Source organism: Puntigrus tetrazona, chromosome 17, assembly GCF_018831695.1.
Source record: "Puntigrus tetrazona isolate hp1 chromosome 17, ASM1883169v1, whole genome shotgun sequence".
In the NCBI taxonomy this organism is placed as follows: Eukaryota; Metazoa; Chordata; class Actinopteri; order Cypriniformes; family Cyprinidae; genus Puntigrus; species Puntigrus tetrazona.
This window is the reverse complement of record NC_056715.1, coordinates 2475568-2490567: the sequence shown is the minus strand read 5'-3', so window position 1 is coordinate 2490567 and position 15000 is coordinate 2475568. Positions and strand designations below refer to the sequence as shown.

General features: G+C 35.8%; 2 protein-coding genes across 2 annotated transcripts in view; both read left to right on the top strand.

Annotated features, from left to right (window-relative positions):
• cfl2 (cofilin 2 (muscle)) overlaps positions 1-1098 on the top strand; it is a 4458-nt gene extending 3360 nt beyond the window's left edge. Inside the window, exon 4 of the mRNA XM_043263699.1 lies at positions 175-1098. Coding sequence (XP_043119634.1) covers positions 175-287 — 113 coding nt within the window. The 3' untranslated portion in view covers positions 288-1098. The remainder of the gene's footprint in view (positions 1-174) is intronic.
• Positions 1099-5809: 4711 nt separating this feature from the next.
• snx6 (sorting nexin 6) overlaps positions 5810-15000 on the top strand; it is a 9440-nt gene continuing 249 nt past the window's right edge. The window contains exons 1-14 of the mRNA XM_043263297.1: positions 5810-5906; positions 6046-6096; positions 7537-7641; positions 7776-7886; positions 8903-9024; positions 9104-9227; positions 9635-9730; positions 10588-10693; positions 11466-11541; positions 11768-11807; positions 12761-12847; positions 13128-13287; positions 14232-14317; positions 14408-15000. The exon at positions 14408-15000 is cut by the window's right edge and continues 249 nt beyond it. Coding sequence (XP_043119232.1) covers positions 5901-5906; positions 6046-6096; positions 7537-7641; positions 7776-7886; positions 8903-9024; positions 9104-9227; positions 9635-9730; positions 10588-10693; positions 11466-11541; positions 11768-11807; positions 12761-12847; positions 13128-13287; positions 14232-14317; positions 14408-14461 — 1224 coding nt within the window. The 5' untranslated portion in view covers positions 5810-5900 and the 3' untranslated portion in view covers positions 14462-15000. The remainder of the gene's footprint in view (positions 5907-6045; positions 6097-7536; positions 7642-7775; positions 7887-8902; positions 9025-9103; positions 9228-9634; positions 9731-10587; positions 10694-11465; positions 11542-11767; positions 11808-12760; positions 12848-13127; positions 13288-14231; positions 14318-14407) is intronic.

Below are 15000 nucleotides of genomic sequence, written 5' to 3'. Positions count from 1 at the left end.
TTTTTTTTTTTTTAAATAAAATATATATTTTATTTTATATATATATTATAATCTATCAAAATAAGACGGAAACAAATAAAGCACACATAAGTTCACATTCCCATTGAAACAAAACACTCCAGTAGTACACTACTTTTTATTTGAATTCTAATGCATTGGCGCATCCTTTTTCAGGTATCAAACACGAATGGCAGGTTAACGGTTTAGACGACATTCAGGACCGCTCAACCCTGGCGGAGAAGCTGGGTGGAAATGTGGTCGTATCGCTGGAGGGGAGACCATTGTAAACTCAGCCATGTGCCATCTGGATTCCACACGCTTTCATCTTAGCAGCTGTCTCTATCATTTGATCCTGAAGGAATAACCCTAACTTGTCTTTATTTTCTTTTTTAGTTTGTTTTCCACACTAAGGAGATCTCATTAACATGTGTAAGAAAAACAAAATCCACCAGCTGAATGCTACTTTACTTTCGCAGTTAGCTTTTATACGTCCCCAAAGAACTTTCTGTCTCCCTCTTTGTGTTTTGCCAAACGACCGTAGAAAGCTCGGACGATCCTGTATTAAGAGTTTATATTCGCAGAGACGTTCTATCATGCCGTAAGAGAACTTATACGAGAATGCTGTACGTTAATGCCTCACAGCAATGCGTTAACCGGTGACAAGCACTTTAACACGTTTGAAACTATTTATTTGAACTCTTCTACCTAATCTGGCTCATTTGACATGGCGAACACATTAAGTCTATGCAGATAAACGAAGCACTTTTTGGTTTTTACACTACCAGTTTGAAGGAGGACTATGGAATTTCTGTGTGTGTGTGTGTGTGTGTGTGTGTGTGTCAGCCCGGAATAGAAGTTACCACAGTTTTCATTCCTGTTACGCATATGGACATAAACAGATGGGTTCTGAACTCTTCCACTGCAGCGTTCGATCCAAGCGCACCTCCGGACGTGACGCCGAGCCGCTTGGAACGATTTGTCTTCTTTTTTTAACACTACATGAAACACACACAACATCATCTGTAAAGTCGGCAATATTTGCATTGTTTCTGAGATCGAGGAAGGTGCCACTCTGAAATAAAATCTTGTGGCAGAGTTCTTGGATGGGTTTCTTGGCTGGGGTTAAACGCTGGATGTGAGACGGGGTGATGTTCTGAGCTGGGTTTACTGCAGAGCCACCTTCACTGAAGGAGCTGTTTAATGAAACATATTTCATATTTAGTGCAGTTATTTTGGCATTAGTATTTATTACAATTTATTGCAGTGTACATACATTTTTTGTCGAGTCAAGACTATCTGTCTGTCTACACTGCAAAAAATGTTTTTCAAAAAAAAAAAATGTTTTTCTAGCCAAAATATAAATAAATAAATCAAGAAGGGATTTCTAGACAAGTTAAAAAATACTGTCTTGTTTTCAGAACAAATATGTTAAAATTAAGTGACTTTTTGCTTAGAACAAGCAAAATAATCTTATTTCAAACAGAAAACAACATGATTAACGTAAAAACTTAATTTTGACTTTTCTCACAAGACAATAGTTATTTTTCTTAAGACTATCTATCTATCTATCTATCTATCTATCTATCTATCTATCTATCTATCTATCTATCTATCTATCTATTGTTCTGTCTCTCTATCTTTATCTATCTATCTATCTATCTATTTATCTGTCTATTATCTGTCTATTTATCTATCTGTCTGTATATCTATCTATCTATTTGTCTATTTTTCTGTCTCCATCTATTTATCTATTTTTCTGTCTATATCTATCTGTCTGTATATCTATCTTTGTTTGTCTATTTTTTTTATTTAGCTTTCTATTTTTCTGTCTAGCTCATCTATCTATATCTATCTATTTTTCTTTCTATTTTTCTGTCTAGCTCATCTATCTATATCTATTTTTTTATCTATCTATATCTATCTATCTATCTATCTGTCTGTATCTGTCTATATCTATCTACTTTTCTGTCTGTCTGTCTGTTTATCTATCTATCTATCTGTCTGTCTGTCTGTCTGTCTGTCTGTATCTGTCTGTATCTGTCTATATCTATCTATCTATCTGTCTGTCTGTCTATCTATCTATCTATCTATCTATCTATCTGTCTGTCTATCTATCTATCTATTTTTCTGTCTATCTGTCTGTTTATCTATCTATCTATCTATCTATCTATCTATCTGTCTGTCTGTCTGTCTGTCTATCTATCTATCTATATCTATCTATCTATCTATCTGTCTGTCTATCTATCTATCTATCTATCTGTCTGTATCTGTCTATATCTATCTATCTATCTATCTGTCTGTCTGTCTGTCTATCTATCTATCTATCTATCTGTCTATCTATTTTTCTATCTATCTGTCTGTCTGTCTGTCTGTCTATCTATCTATCTATCTATCTATCTATCTGTCTGTATCTGTCTATATCTATTTTTCTATCTATCTATCTATCTATCTATCTATCTGTCTATCTATCTATCTATCTATCTGTCTGTCTGTCTGTCTGTATCTGTCTATATCTAACTGTCCCTAAATGCTCTATAAATATAGAAGTATGTAAGGTCAATGCAAACTTAAAGACTTTTTAAATCATCTTTAAGCTATATTGAACTGTATTTGTCAAACTTAGATTTTCTAGTTATTGAATGTTTTTATTTTTAGGCATTCATATTTTTGCACACCAATCGAGTAAAGCGTTAAGCTCACTAACAGAAAATCATATACATGCATCTTTAGATCGAGGGCAGCACTTGTTAAAAGTTTAAATGAGCAGCCCAGCCTCCTTGACGACTTCTTAGAGGCCAGGCGGTTTCTATGAGCGTGGTCTTGCAGTAGATCTGGGCTGGAGGCCAGTGGCTGCTTTTCCCTTTGGAGAATTTGATCCGCAGGCAGGGAGCAATCCTCCGCTGCTCGGCGCTATTTATGGCCAGCATGCTTTTGTGTCTTGTCATCGTTGTCCACAAATGGCAAAACTGAACATGCTTCCAAAGAGCTACAAAAGGGCTGGGCAGCGCTTATAAAGAGCGGTTTTCATTCTTCAGTGAAGTAGCACGAATGAAAGGAAGGTCTCCGTTTCGGCCGAAAAACACAGGGGGCTGCTCTCAAGTATCGCAGACCATTTTAAAATACAACGTGTAGATTGTTGCGAATCTAATCTCCAAAAAACCCCTCGCATAAAAGCTCTCGGAGAAGGAAAGTACAGGCCTTCATCTGTGCTGTTGATGGTAGTTTAGTTAGTTCTCCTCTGGGAAATTTGTAGTAGTAGTTATGAAACTAGTTCTTGGTGTGTGTAGGCACATTGTGGGGCTGAAGACCCGGATATGATATGATATTTATCTGAAATGGGGTTAACGAGGGCAAAAGACAGCGTCTAGTGAGCAGGGTGACTGACGGCAGATGAGAAGCCAAGATATACATAATACAGTTCATTGATAGCAAATGAGATACAAAATGGATAATAATGAATGAATAAATAAAAATGTTTAATAGAAAATTTGTGTGTGTGTATGTGTATATATATATATATATATATATATATATATATATATATATATATATATATATATATATATATATATATATATATATATACATACATGTATCTATCTTATACTTAATAAATACAGGAAAACTGTAATAGTGTGAAATATTAATATAATTTAAAATATCTGTTCTCTGTTTGACTAAAATGCTATTTATTGCTGTGAATGCAAAGCAATTTTCAGCATAATTACTCCAGTCTTCAGTGTCACACGCTCCTTAGAAATCACTCCAACATGCTGATTGGAAACGTTTCTTGTAAAAACAAAAAGACTCATTATTATATGTTGCCTAATCATGCATTAATATAGACGAGCAAGAGAGCGATATGCTCAAAAGACACCACGCAGACAGCGAGAAAAATGCTTTTTATTTACTTAAAAGTTGCATCTATTTTGGGCTCAGGTAGCCAACTAGTCAGAGCTTTTATGTCCACCGCTGCACGAAACAAAGTGCCTTTCATGTAAGCCCTGAATCTCTGTGTCTGGACGAGTGCGCTGAAAATAAACAAATGACCTCTCCTTGCTCTCCAGCAGGTTCTGTGCAGCGAAAGGGTGTGTGTATTGATAGCTTGCCGCTGCAAAGCATGTGAGAATGTGCGACATGCTGCTTAAAACACTTCACGGATACGGTCAACTAGCCTCTCTGGTGCTTGTAATCGAAACTGAAGATCTGTGAGTTTGAAGCAATAGCCGAGGCAAAAATAAAACAAAAATACTTCAGGCCAGGAGTCAGTGAATGGGTGCCGTCAGAATGGGAATCCAGCTGATAAACATCCACTCCAGTCCGCTTAATGTCTCTTGAGAAATAACAAATCTGCATGTTCGTAAAAACTCAAATCCATCATCACAGTGTTTTTGATTCCGGCTGAAATACGCATCCTGAATCAGGAGAGAAATATGCACAGAAATGAGAAGCGAAAAGGTGGATTTTGAGGTGGAAGGACGACACTGGATAGAATTTTTCACTAGAGGAAGTCTATGGACTGGCATTTTAGCCAGCAGCAGCTATTGTTTTATTTTCGGATATTACATTGGCGTATCAGTTCACTTTTTGCTCAGTTGTTTTGCAGCAGATTTGTTTGGTCTAACGCGTGCAACATGACCCTTTGAGGGCCCGCCTATGTGTTATTGCATGTGGCAGGGTCACAAGACTTCACTTGAGGACAAAGTTACTCAATATGTTATTATGACGCTCTCGCCTGTGATGCTGACGCCTGTATATAATTTCTCAATATGTTTTGATGTCCTGAGCCCTGATTGATTTGATTGCATATGCTCTTTAATTTAATGACACCCGTTTGGTGCACAGCAATCGCTTGACCACAGTGTTAATCATTACCTAGAGTATATTAGTAACCACAACACAATGATTAGGCTATTATTCTAGATTCTTGACGTAAAAATAATTATCCAGTAGTGCTGGATTCTTTCAAACTCATCTGACCTGTACTAATTAAACAGTGGGGTGTTTCCTTAATGGCAGCATCACACTCCACCAGCAGTTGATCTTGAGTTTGTCGCCCTCTAGTGGTGAGTAAACGCATCAACAAGATCACATTAACACCTCGGGGACAATTGTTGCAGTGTATCTGTACAGACTTTTTAAGCCATTTATACCTTGGTTAACATGCACTAAAATATATAATAATAAGGTATTTTATTTAATCGCAAAGTAAGAAATATACAAATACACATGACGAAATTAATAATAATAAAATTAATTAATAAGAAACCGAAAAGAGTAAAACCAAATAAATAGCAACTGAATGACAAATACTCACAATTAAACAGTATTTATTCATTTAGTGAAAACAGTGTTTCACGGGAAATGCATGTATGTGTATGTACAAATATCGGAGTGAAAAGACAACAACAAAAAATAAACAAACGTGTAATGTAATGCATATAATAATAAAATTAACGCAATAATAATAAACGTAAAACTGTAGTGAATGCTTTGCTTACGTGTATGTGTAGAGGCAAATATATATAAAATGTGTGAATAATAAAAATAACAAGAAAAGTAAAAGAGTAAATACAACACTATAATATAGAATATATATTTAAATCTAATAGTAATAATAATAATAATAATAATAATAATAAATAACCGCGTTAATTATTTATGTCTATGCATACAAATCTATATCACGTACATGGATAATAAGACAATTAAGAGTAAAGCAAAAACAATACATATTATCTAATAATAATAAAAATATCTAAAATGTCAATTTAAACTGTAAAAAGGTGTAATAAACGAGTAACCGTTGGTCGGTTTGTGTTTGAAGGCTCCGCCCCTCAGATCTCCTGCCTCGGTGACGTCACGCGCTCCGCCACATTCATACTCCACCCGCAGCAGCCATGATGGTGGGTGCTTTTCTCTCTTACTCCCTCCACCCTTGTTATTCACGCTTACAATCCCGCGACGCGTCGAGTACCGCCGAGCGTCCGTCGCGCCCGTGTCCCGATCGTTCGTTCTGATCTCTCTCTGTGTGTCTCTCCACAGCAAGAAGGGCTGGACGACGGTCCCGATTTCCTCTCGGAAGAGGACAGAGGAGTAAGTTTTTTTTTTCTTCTTCGCTCGTTCCTGTTCTGCCTCCGTCCTCCTGCTGTGTGCGGTGCGTGTTTGTTGTGTGTGTGTGTGTTGTAGTCCGAGGACGTGTGTGTTACCGCTGGTGTCACTGTGGCCCTGTGTGTGTGTGTGTGTGTGTGTGTGTGTGTGTGTGTGTGTGTGTGTGTGTTTGTCCTATTTGAGTCCGTCTGTTCACTTCCTCCTGACAAACCTCACACACACACAACCCCTTGTATGCACAATGATTCGCCTTAGACTCTCCAGGCTGGTGGCAATGCCAGAAACTAGGGCGAGAACCCACAAGCCCCATCACACCGTTAACCCTGAACCAGTCCACCTGGTCAGATAACCTGGTTAAAGTTAAAGAATGAGCGGGCAGTGAGTCCGCCGGGCTGCCATCGAGCTGAAGGTTTGTATGTTTGCATTTGTGCAGATTCTGTGGTGAGCATCGCTGCATTAAAAAAAAAAGATGTCCCTTTTCATAATTAAGTGACTAATTCCTATTTGTATAAACGTTGACTGGAGCATTATGAAACGATGTTGCTCTATATTGTTTTTCCCGTGATGTAACTCGTAAGTGTAATGGCTTGAATTATTTTTATTCAGGTATACCTTAAATACCTTATTGTAGCAGTGCCGTGGTCTTTTAATGTATACCATGCTACCGTACATGGTAATAAAATGTATTTTTAAGGTACTTTCATGACGTGTCGTCAGTTTTGCGAGGGATATAGAAAAACAGTTGCATACGTAAGATAATGTTGCTTTGAAAATGATCAAACATTTACTTTAGTAACCATGTTTTTTTCCAAAATGTAGTGCTTACTTCAGTACTTACACATGGCAAAATTGTTGAATATTATAATATGTGTGTGTGTGTGTGTGTGTGTGTGTGTGTGTGTATATATATATATATATATATATATATATATATATATATATATATATATATATATATATATAATTACACGTTTACATTTAAGCTATTAGTTATATTTGTTAGTATTTTACTGTCAAAATTATGATAACTGCCTACAATTTCAGGGAAATGCTGGTTTGTATGAAATCTGAAGACATTCAGACATCTTTTTTATTATTCAGGATTTTAAGTTAAATGAATATATATTTAAAAGGGAAAGTGTGTATTTTAGGTGCATCGTGCATTCATTTTTGAAAATACTAATGAAAGTATTCCCTCTTTGTAGAGAGAAATATTGTCAGAAATGGTCACTGCTTGACATCCTACTCAGTAGACAACAATATGGATATTATATATATATATATATATATATATATATATATATATATATATATATATATATATATATAAAAGCAAACTCTTTGTGTACTATACCAAAAAAAGCAGTACGACTCTCACTGTTTGAGTTATTAAATTACGCTGTATTTATGTAATTCTTTTAATAGCCAAGGGCAGTGAATGTGGATCTTCAAACGGACGCTACACTACAGGTGGACATTTCAGACGCCCTGAGCGAGAGAGACAAGGTCAAGTTCACCGTCCACACAAAGGTACGCCACGTCTGTGAATAAAAACTGCCAGGGCTGTGCGTTTGGAATTTCAGCCCTGCCTCCCAGATCTACTTCATGCGCACGTTGTTTACCGCACTCATTCATTAAGTGATGATTTATGCCGTTTCTTCCAGAGCACTCTACCTAATTTCAAGCAGAATGAATTTTCGGTGGTCAGACAGCATGAAGAATTTATCTGGCTGCACGACTCGTTTGTGGAAAATGAAGAATACGCAGGTTATATCGTAAGTGCCGTTATGTGTTTTGCATAAGTTTGTCGACGGAGCCAATGGCTCGCCCCCGTTGATCGCGAGCGCAGGCCGGTTGTTTGCAATTATGCTAGTAATGCGATTCTTTAATTAGTTTGAACCGTACGGGTCATACTCTCGTTTAAACACTGCTTCATTATGTGTGTTTGAGAGCAGACGTTCCAGGGGCTGAAATCATTGCTTCGTGTCCTTTTACAGGCCTGGTGTACGTTACAAGGTCCGTCGCAAGAAAAATGTCGTTTTGTTTTCATGATGGTGCATGAAAAAAGGAAATGGTGCGGTTTAGGGTAAAACTGTTATAAAACAAATAGAGTAAACTGAAAAAATTGATCTGCGATTATGCTTTATTAGTCATATTCATGGTGTATACATTTTTATTTTTTGCTTTAAAGAAAAGGAAACTTTTATTTTGCAAGGATGCATCGATTTGATCGAAAGGGACAATAAAAACGTTTGCAATTAAGGTTTATTTTTTACGTTCTTTAAAAGTTTCTATTCTTTAGAATATTGAAAAATCTGTCACGGGTTTTATTGAAATCTTAGGCTGTTTACAACATTGGTGATGATAAAACGGCAAAGCGTCATGTGACTCAAGACTGGAGTGATGATGCAGAAAGTCCAGCTTTGATCACAGGAATAAATTACATCAAAATATTTTTTTTAAATTGCAAAAAATATTTCAGTGTTAACGTTTAATTTTTTCATTGGCTTATTATAAGTCTTTTGCTATCTGATTTAATATGGTTTCATCTGGCATGCTCAGATTAATACTCGACAAAGAAAGAGTCCTGGCACCGACTGCCATTTACAATTTCATCAAAGCGAGCCTGAATTATTTATAGCACTTTGCATTAGGCACAGCAGTGTGAGCGATTGCATTTTTAATTCACTGAATGATGATATTACGAATCCCAGCGTCTCGTTACCCTCTGAAGGCAGTTTTGGGAGTCGTAATGCCGCTTGAATATCTAACATAAAAACTTTCCCTGTAGATTCCTCCTGCTCCTCCGAGACCGGATTTCGATGCGTCCCGGGAGAAACTTCAGAAGCTGGGCGAAGGTGAAGGATCGATGACCAAGGAAGAGTTCACGAAGATGAAACAGGAACTGGAGGCGTGAGTTACTCGTCTTCATTTGTGAATATTAGAGCGTTGACTTCATTATTAATAATAATAATGTGACGATGTGTTGCAGTGAATATCTGGCCATCTTCAAGAAGACCGTGGCGATGCACGAGGTCTTTCTGTGCCGTGTTGCTGCCCATCCCGTCCTACGCAAAGACTTGAACTTTCATGTTTTCTTAGAGTACAACCAAGACGTAAGTGTGCATATTGTTGTTCTAGTGCAAGTACAGTATTGTTTTTAAGAGTTATTATTGCTTTTATGATTTACTTTATTGGCATTGCATATTGAATATATATTATTTGATCATTAATTTAATTTTAAATTTTACCCCTAATGAATTCTAAATATTAAATGTTACTTGTTAAAATCCACTTTAATTATTTTTTTCCTTTTTTTTTTTTTTTTTACACAAACCAAAAGAATCAGATTATTCATAACAAATAAATAAATCTGACATCAGTGCATATCACAGTTGAGATCCTAAAAACCAGAAGAATATTTAATGAAATATTTTAAAGCGTCATTCTCAGTAAAAAATCAAATTTTTAAAAAAAATATTTCAGCATTTAATTATTCGGATTTCACTCTTTTTAATTACAGTTGAGTGTACGAGGGAAAAACAAGAAGGAAAAGCTGGAGGATTTCTTCAAGAACGTGGTGAAGTCTGCCGACGGGGTTCTTGTGGCTGGAGTGAAGGTCAGTTCAAGTCTGTGGCCTTCTTCCCACGTCATGTGACTGTTTTATGTGACTGCTTTAGAAATTAGGGGGTGGAGAGAGAGGCCACGGCGACGGCCACCTTTCTGAGAAATGATTTACTTTTGGCTTGAGCTTCTTTGTGTTTAGCTGTAGGTTGAATGATGGTTTATGAGTCTCCGGTGAATGCTTCACTAGTAGTGGCATGCACGAGGGCCATAACCAAAAGTCAAAAATGTTCAGGGTCGCAAGAACAGGTGTCTTGTGCATTAAGCATATGGTAATATTGCAAAATAATATCAGTTTTAAGGATTTGTTTTCTTTTTGATTGTATAAAATATTATGATATATATATATATATATATATATATATATATATATATATATATATATATATATATATATATATATATATATATATATATATAAAATATGAAAATATTAAAATGCAATTTATTCTTGATGCAAAGCTGAATTTTCAGGCAGTCGTTGCTTAAGTCTTCAGTGTCACATGATCTTCAGAAGTCATTACAATATTGCTGTTTAAAAAAAAAACACGAATCCCGATTCATTGAATCATGTTGAAAAGTTTAAAAGAACCGCACACGTTTGAAATAGAAATAGAAATCTTCTGTTATATTTTAACTGTTTGATCAAATCGGTGCATCCTAGCTAAACAAACACATTCATCTCTTTCTTACTTACCAAGCGTTAGTTTTCATTTAAGAAGAATTGTCAAAATATGTCTTCACGTTTCATCCTGAAAGCATACTATTTCATCGTGAGATTCATTCACCTCTTTGAATCTTTTGCACTGTACCGAGCAATGTTTGTTGATTAATTATTTTTTTTAATCACAGGACGTTGATGATTTCTTTGAACATGAGAAGACATTCCTTTTAGAGTACCACAACCGCGTCAAAGACTCGTCTGCCAAATCTGATCGAATGATCAGGTCTCACAAAAGTACGTTTCTCTCTTCCCCGTCTCATTTTTATGGCTGAATTTGTCACGCGTTTGTAAATTATTCTGGCTTACGTGACCACGTAGCGTCAAGGTCAAAGTTCTCCAGTCGCAGGAAGTGTGTGTTATAAAGCTAAAGGACCATTAAATGACCATTATCTCTCCCAGTAGCTTTTCAGGTACTACGACATTCAGCCCCAAAAACGAAACAAAACCGTTTTAGCATTGTGCCTTTCATCTCGCCCAAGCTTAATTTTCTATAACTTGCTATGAGCTGTAAATACACCCATATCGTGTTTCTGTGTGTGTGTAGAGGACGTTTTCCTCGCAGTGTTTGCTTCTGTTTGTGTTCGCCATTAATTTACCCGGAAAGGTTGGTTTTCTCTGTTAGGAGTGATAACAGAAAATTTAGAGGCGGCACATAATGCTGCTTAGCAGGAAAATGTGCCGTTTGTCAGGAAGCCGGTGAACGTCGGGTGACTCGGTTCAACTCTGTTATTTTCCCAGAGGAGAGGTGTTTGATGACACGCAGTGCGTTGCGAAAAAAAACTAATCCGAATATAGTTTCAATGCAGATGAATTCAAATATGTTTCGCTTCGGGTGTCTGTCTAATTCCGAGCCAAATGTTTTGTCTTTTCCTCGCGTGTCTTATTGGCACAACACTGAAACATGATCTGGAAAAGCAGAATGCTGTTAAGTGCTGCATCACTGAGTCAATGAATGTGTGAAACCCTGACAGCGTGGCCTAGAGATCTAACAAGACGCCTGTTTCAGGTGCGGCGGATGATATCAACAGAATCGCCTCCACGCTCTACACCTTAGGAACCCAAGACTCCACAGATCTGTGCAAGTACGACCATTTTTACAAGTATCAAGTTTCGCGTCATGGCTGCTTCAGCATGTTGCGTATGACGTGGCTTTCTAGAAACGCGGCAGACAACTTTTTAAAAGCGTGTCTTGCGGCCTTGAGTTTTTTCCCGTTCCATTTTGCAAAGCAAAAATGCATTCTATGTATGGCCCAGGGCGAACGGAGTCAAACGTTTGACTTGCTTTTTGTTTTGTTCCCTCATGAACAGATTTTTCCTGAAAGTATCAGAGCTTTTTGAGAAGACACGGGTAAGCGCTTTCAGTTTTATAACATCATTTTAACACGGATGCTTTTTACTATAGAGTGCTCAGAGCGCTAATTTAAACATTTTAAATCTAAGAAAAGTTTTGTAACATTTTACTTTTATTATTTTTTACAATAAAAATATATTGTTAAACCAACAATGAGCAATATACAGCTTTCATAAAATTTTGCTCATGTTCATAAAAATACAGTTATAATTAGTTTGTGTACAGTGCAGTTAAATGAAAATTAATAAATACTTTTTATATTAAATGTATTAGTAGTTATTGTTAGGTTAAGTTAACAAGTTTTTTTGTATGTATATATATATATATATATATATATATATATATATATATATATATATATATATATATATATATATATATGTATTTATTTATTTATGTTTATTTTTATACTTTTTACATTTGAGTGTGTGTGTGTGTGTGTGTGTGTATATATATATATATATATATATATATATATATATATATATATATATATATATATATATATATATATATATATATATATATATATATAATAATAATAATAATATATTATTAATAATAAGTTTTTAGTACTTGATCCTCAAATTTTTTGATTTGGATGCCAATGCAACATTTCAAATTTTTATGGTTTTGTTTATATATTTAAAGAATTTATTTCAGAATAATATTTCAATTACCAAAAAGCGATTTTTAATGTTTTTTGATGGAATAAAAGTAAATATGTGGCCTCACTTGGCCTTTCCACTCTGATCAAATTACAATTTATATAAAAATATATATTATGTTGTATTATAAATATGTATCCAAATACGACTGCCTTTTGTCTAAGGTGAAGAAAAGTTTGTTTGGCGTGAGTCTAACGTCAGCAGGCAGAATTTGATGAATCAGTGAGTTAGGGGTTGTAAAGTCCCTCACCTCTTCCTCTCACACTCTTGTTTCCTGTGCAGAAAATTGAAGCGCGCGTGGCGGCCGATGAGGATTTGAAACTTGCCGACTTGTTGAAGTACTACCTCAGAGAGTCGCAAGCCGCTAAGGTAGAGCCGTGTGCTCAGCGTGTTGAACTGGCAGCTGGTCATTAGAGGGCTTTCCTGCATTAGCCAGTGATTTGTTGCTGTAGCCCTGGATACAGTGTAATTAAACCTAAGAACCGGTTCTGAACTGACTTTCCAAAGCAAAACAGTGACCTCTTAAGACAGTTTAGTACAGTTTTGTTTGTTGCTGAGGATTGATTGATTGATTGGTCTTCCACTATTCATAGCTATTGCTTCTAGGTGATGTTTTCTTTGTTTGTAAACTGCGTAATCTCTTCCGCAGGACCTCCTGTACAGACGAGGAAGAGCATTAGTTGATTATGAGAACGCTAATAAAGCTCTGGATAAAGCCCGAGCTAAAAACAAGGATGTCCTTCAAGCAGAAACCACACAGCAAGTGTGCTGTCAGAAGTTTGAGAAAATCTCTGAATCTGCAAAACAAGGTACTTCGTGTGTATTCAGAGTGATTTGGGGACAAATATACTTGACTTTAAAGTTTCCAAACCAGACACAAAGTAATGAAACTTACGGCAATTGCCATTTGTTGATTGCTTAATTTAATAGATGTCACACCAGTTGGCTTCACCCAACGTTATATGACTTTGTAGATTCCTACTATGCTATTATTTCATTATAAATATATGCAAAGCATATTTTAGAGTGACGCTAGTTTGTAGCAGTGGGTTCAATCAGACTGAATGATTAGAAAAATCCTGTGCATACCACGAGATAAAAATCTTTTTTTTTTAACCGGAATATCCAATTTTGATCCAATTAGAACATTTTGATTAAAAACAATAAGGTTGTTGTTTTTTTAATTTTTTTTTTAACACAAATAATACATATGCATGAATGAATTGTGTACAATTACATCTGTGGCATTTAGAAAAACAGAAGGTGAAATTTTATTTCATGCTGACTTTAATGGATCCTTCTCAGAAAAAAATAAAAATAACGGTTTAGTTTTTCAAATATAAGATGTCTGAATATTACTGTTGTAATTTAAAGTTACACTGTATAATAAAATTCTTCTTTGTATTTTTATTATCATTATTATTAAATGCAGTGTTTTATTATATGGAGATTATTACAACAGTAATATTTGTTTAATGTTTTTACTTAGTTATAATAATCATAATAAGTAATTGTTGTTAATATGAATAATTATTATTAAATGATTAATTGTTGTTATTTATTATAATGTCTTTATTTTATTATGTTGGGGTTATTATGTTTTGATAATGTGTTTTTGAAAATGACCTCGATGTTAAATTATTATATTGTGTATTGCTTTTAACCTCCGATTGCTCCAGGGAGTCTGTCTGGATAAAAGCGTCCTCTAAGCAGCCGTCTGCTCGCTCAATATTAATGCCTGTGTTCCGTTTAGAACTGATAGATTTCAAGACACGACGAGTAGCAGCGTTCAGAAAGAACTTGGTGGAACTAGCCGAGCTGGAACTCAAACATGCCAAGGTTTCCCTTCACTTTATACACTCATATAGACTCTCAGTCATGTCAAATCCGCATATTGTTTTTTTTTTTTCATAACACATTTCTCTCCAGGGGAATCTACAATTGCTGCAGAGCTGTCTGGGGGTCCTGAAAGGGGACACTTAGGTCTTGGAGCCCGGTTCTCCATATAGGGCTTTCCCTGCTTTGGTCTCGTCTTCATTCGGAAGATGGAGGAGAGAACATACCTGGGGTCAGTTTGTCTAAAGAGACGTCTGTACTTACCACTACCAGAGACACCATACTCCCTCCACAACCCCCCTAAAGTGAGGCAGTCCACTGTGGAAGATCACCCGATCCACACAGCACAAGATATACGACTTCATTTAATCACACATTTTTAACTTTTGATTGTTTTCCATGGGATTCGCTACATCATTCTCGTTTTTTGGCAGTTTTTCGTCCCGTTTTTCTGTTTCGTTTCGCTTGTTTTTGTTCTCTCTGTTGTAATCTTCGAAGTTAGTTTTTGGTGATCTGTGTGTGGATGCTGCTCAGATATCTTGTTCAAGTTGAGCTGATTGTTATTACAATTAAAGTGTATGGTCACTCAAAGCCTTGTACATGTGTTAGTTTTCATCGTATAGCTATGGGTCATCATAATCAGACTAATTTTCTGCAAATTTCTTTTTTTTTTCCCATTCCTAACA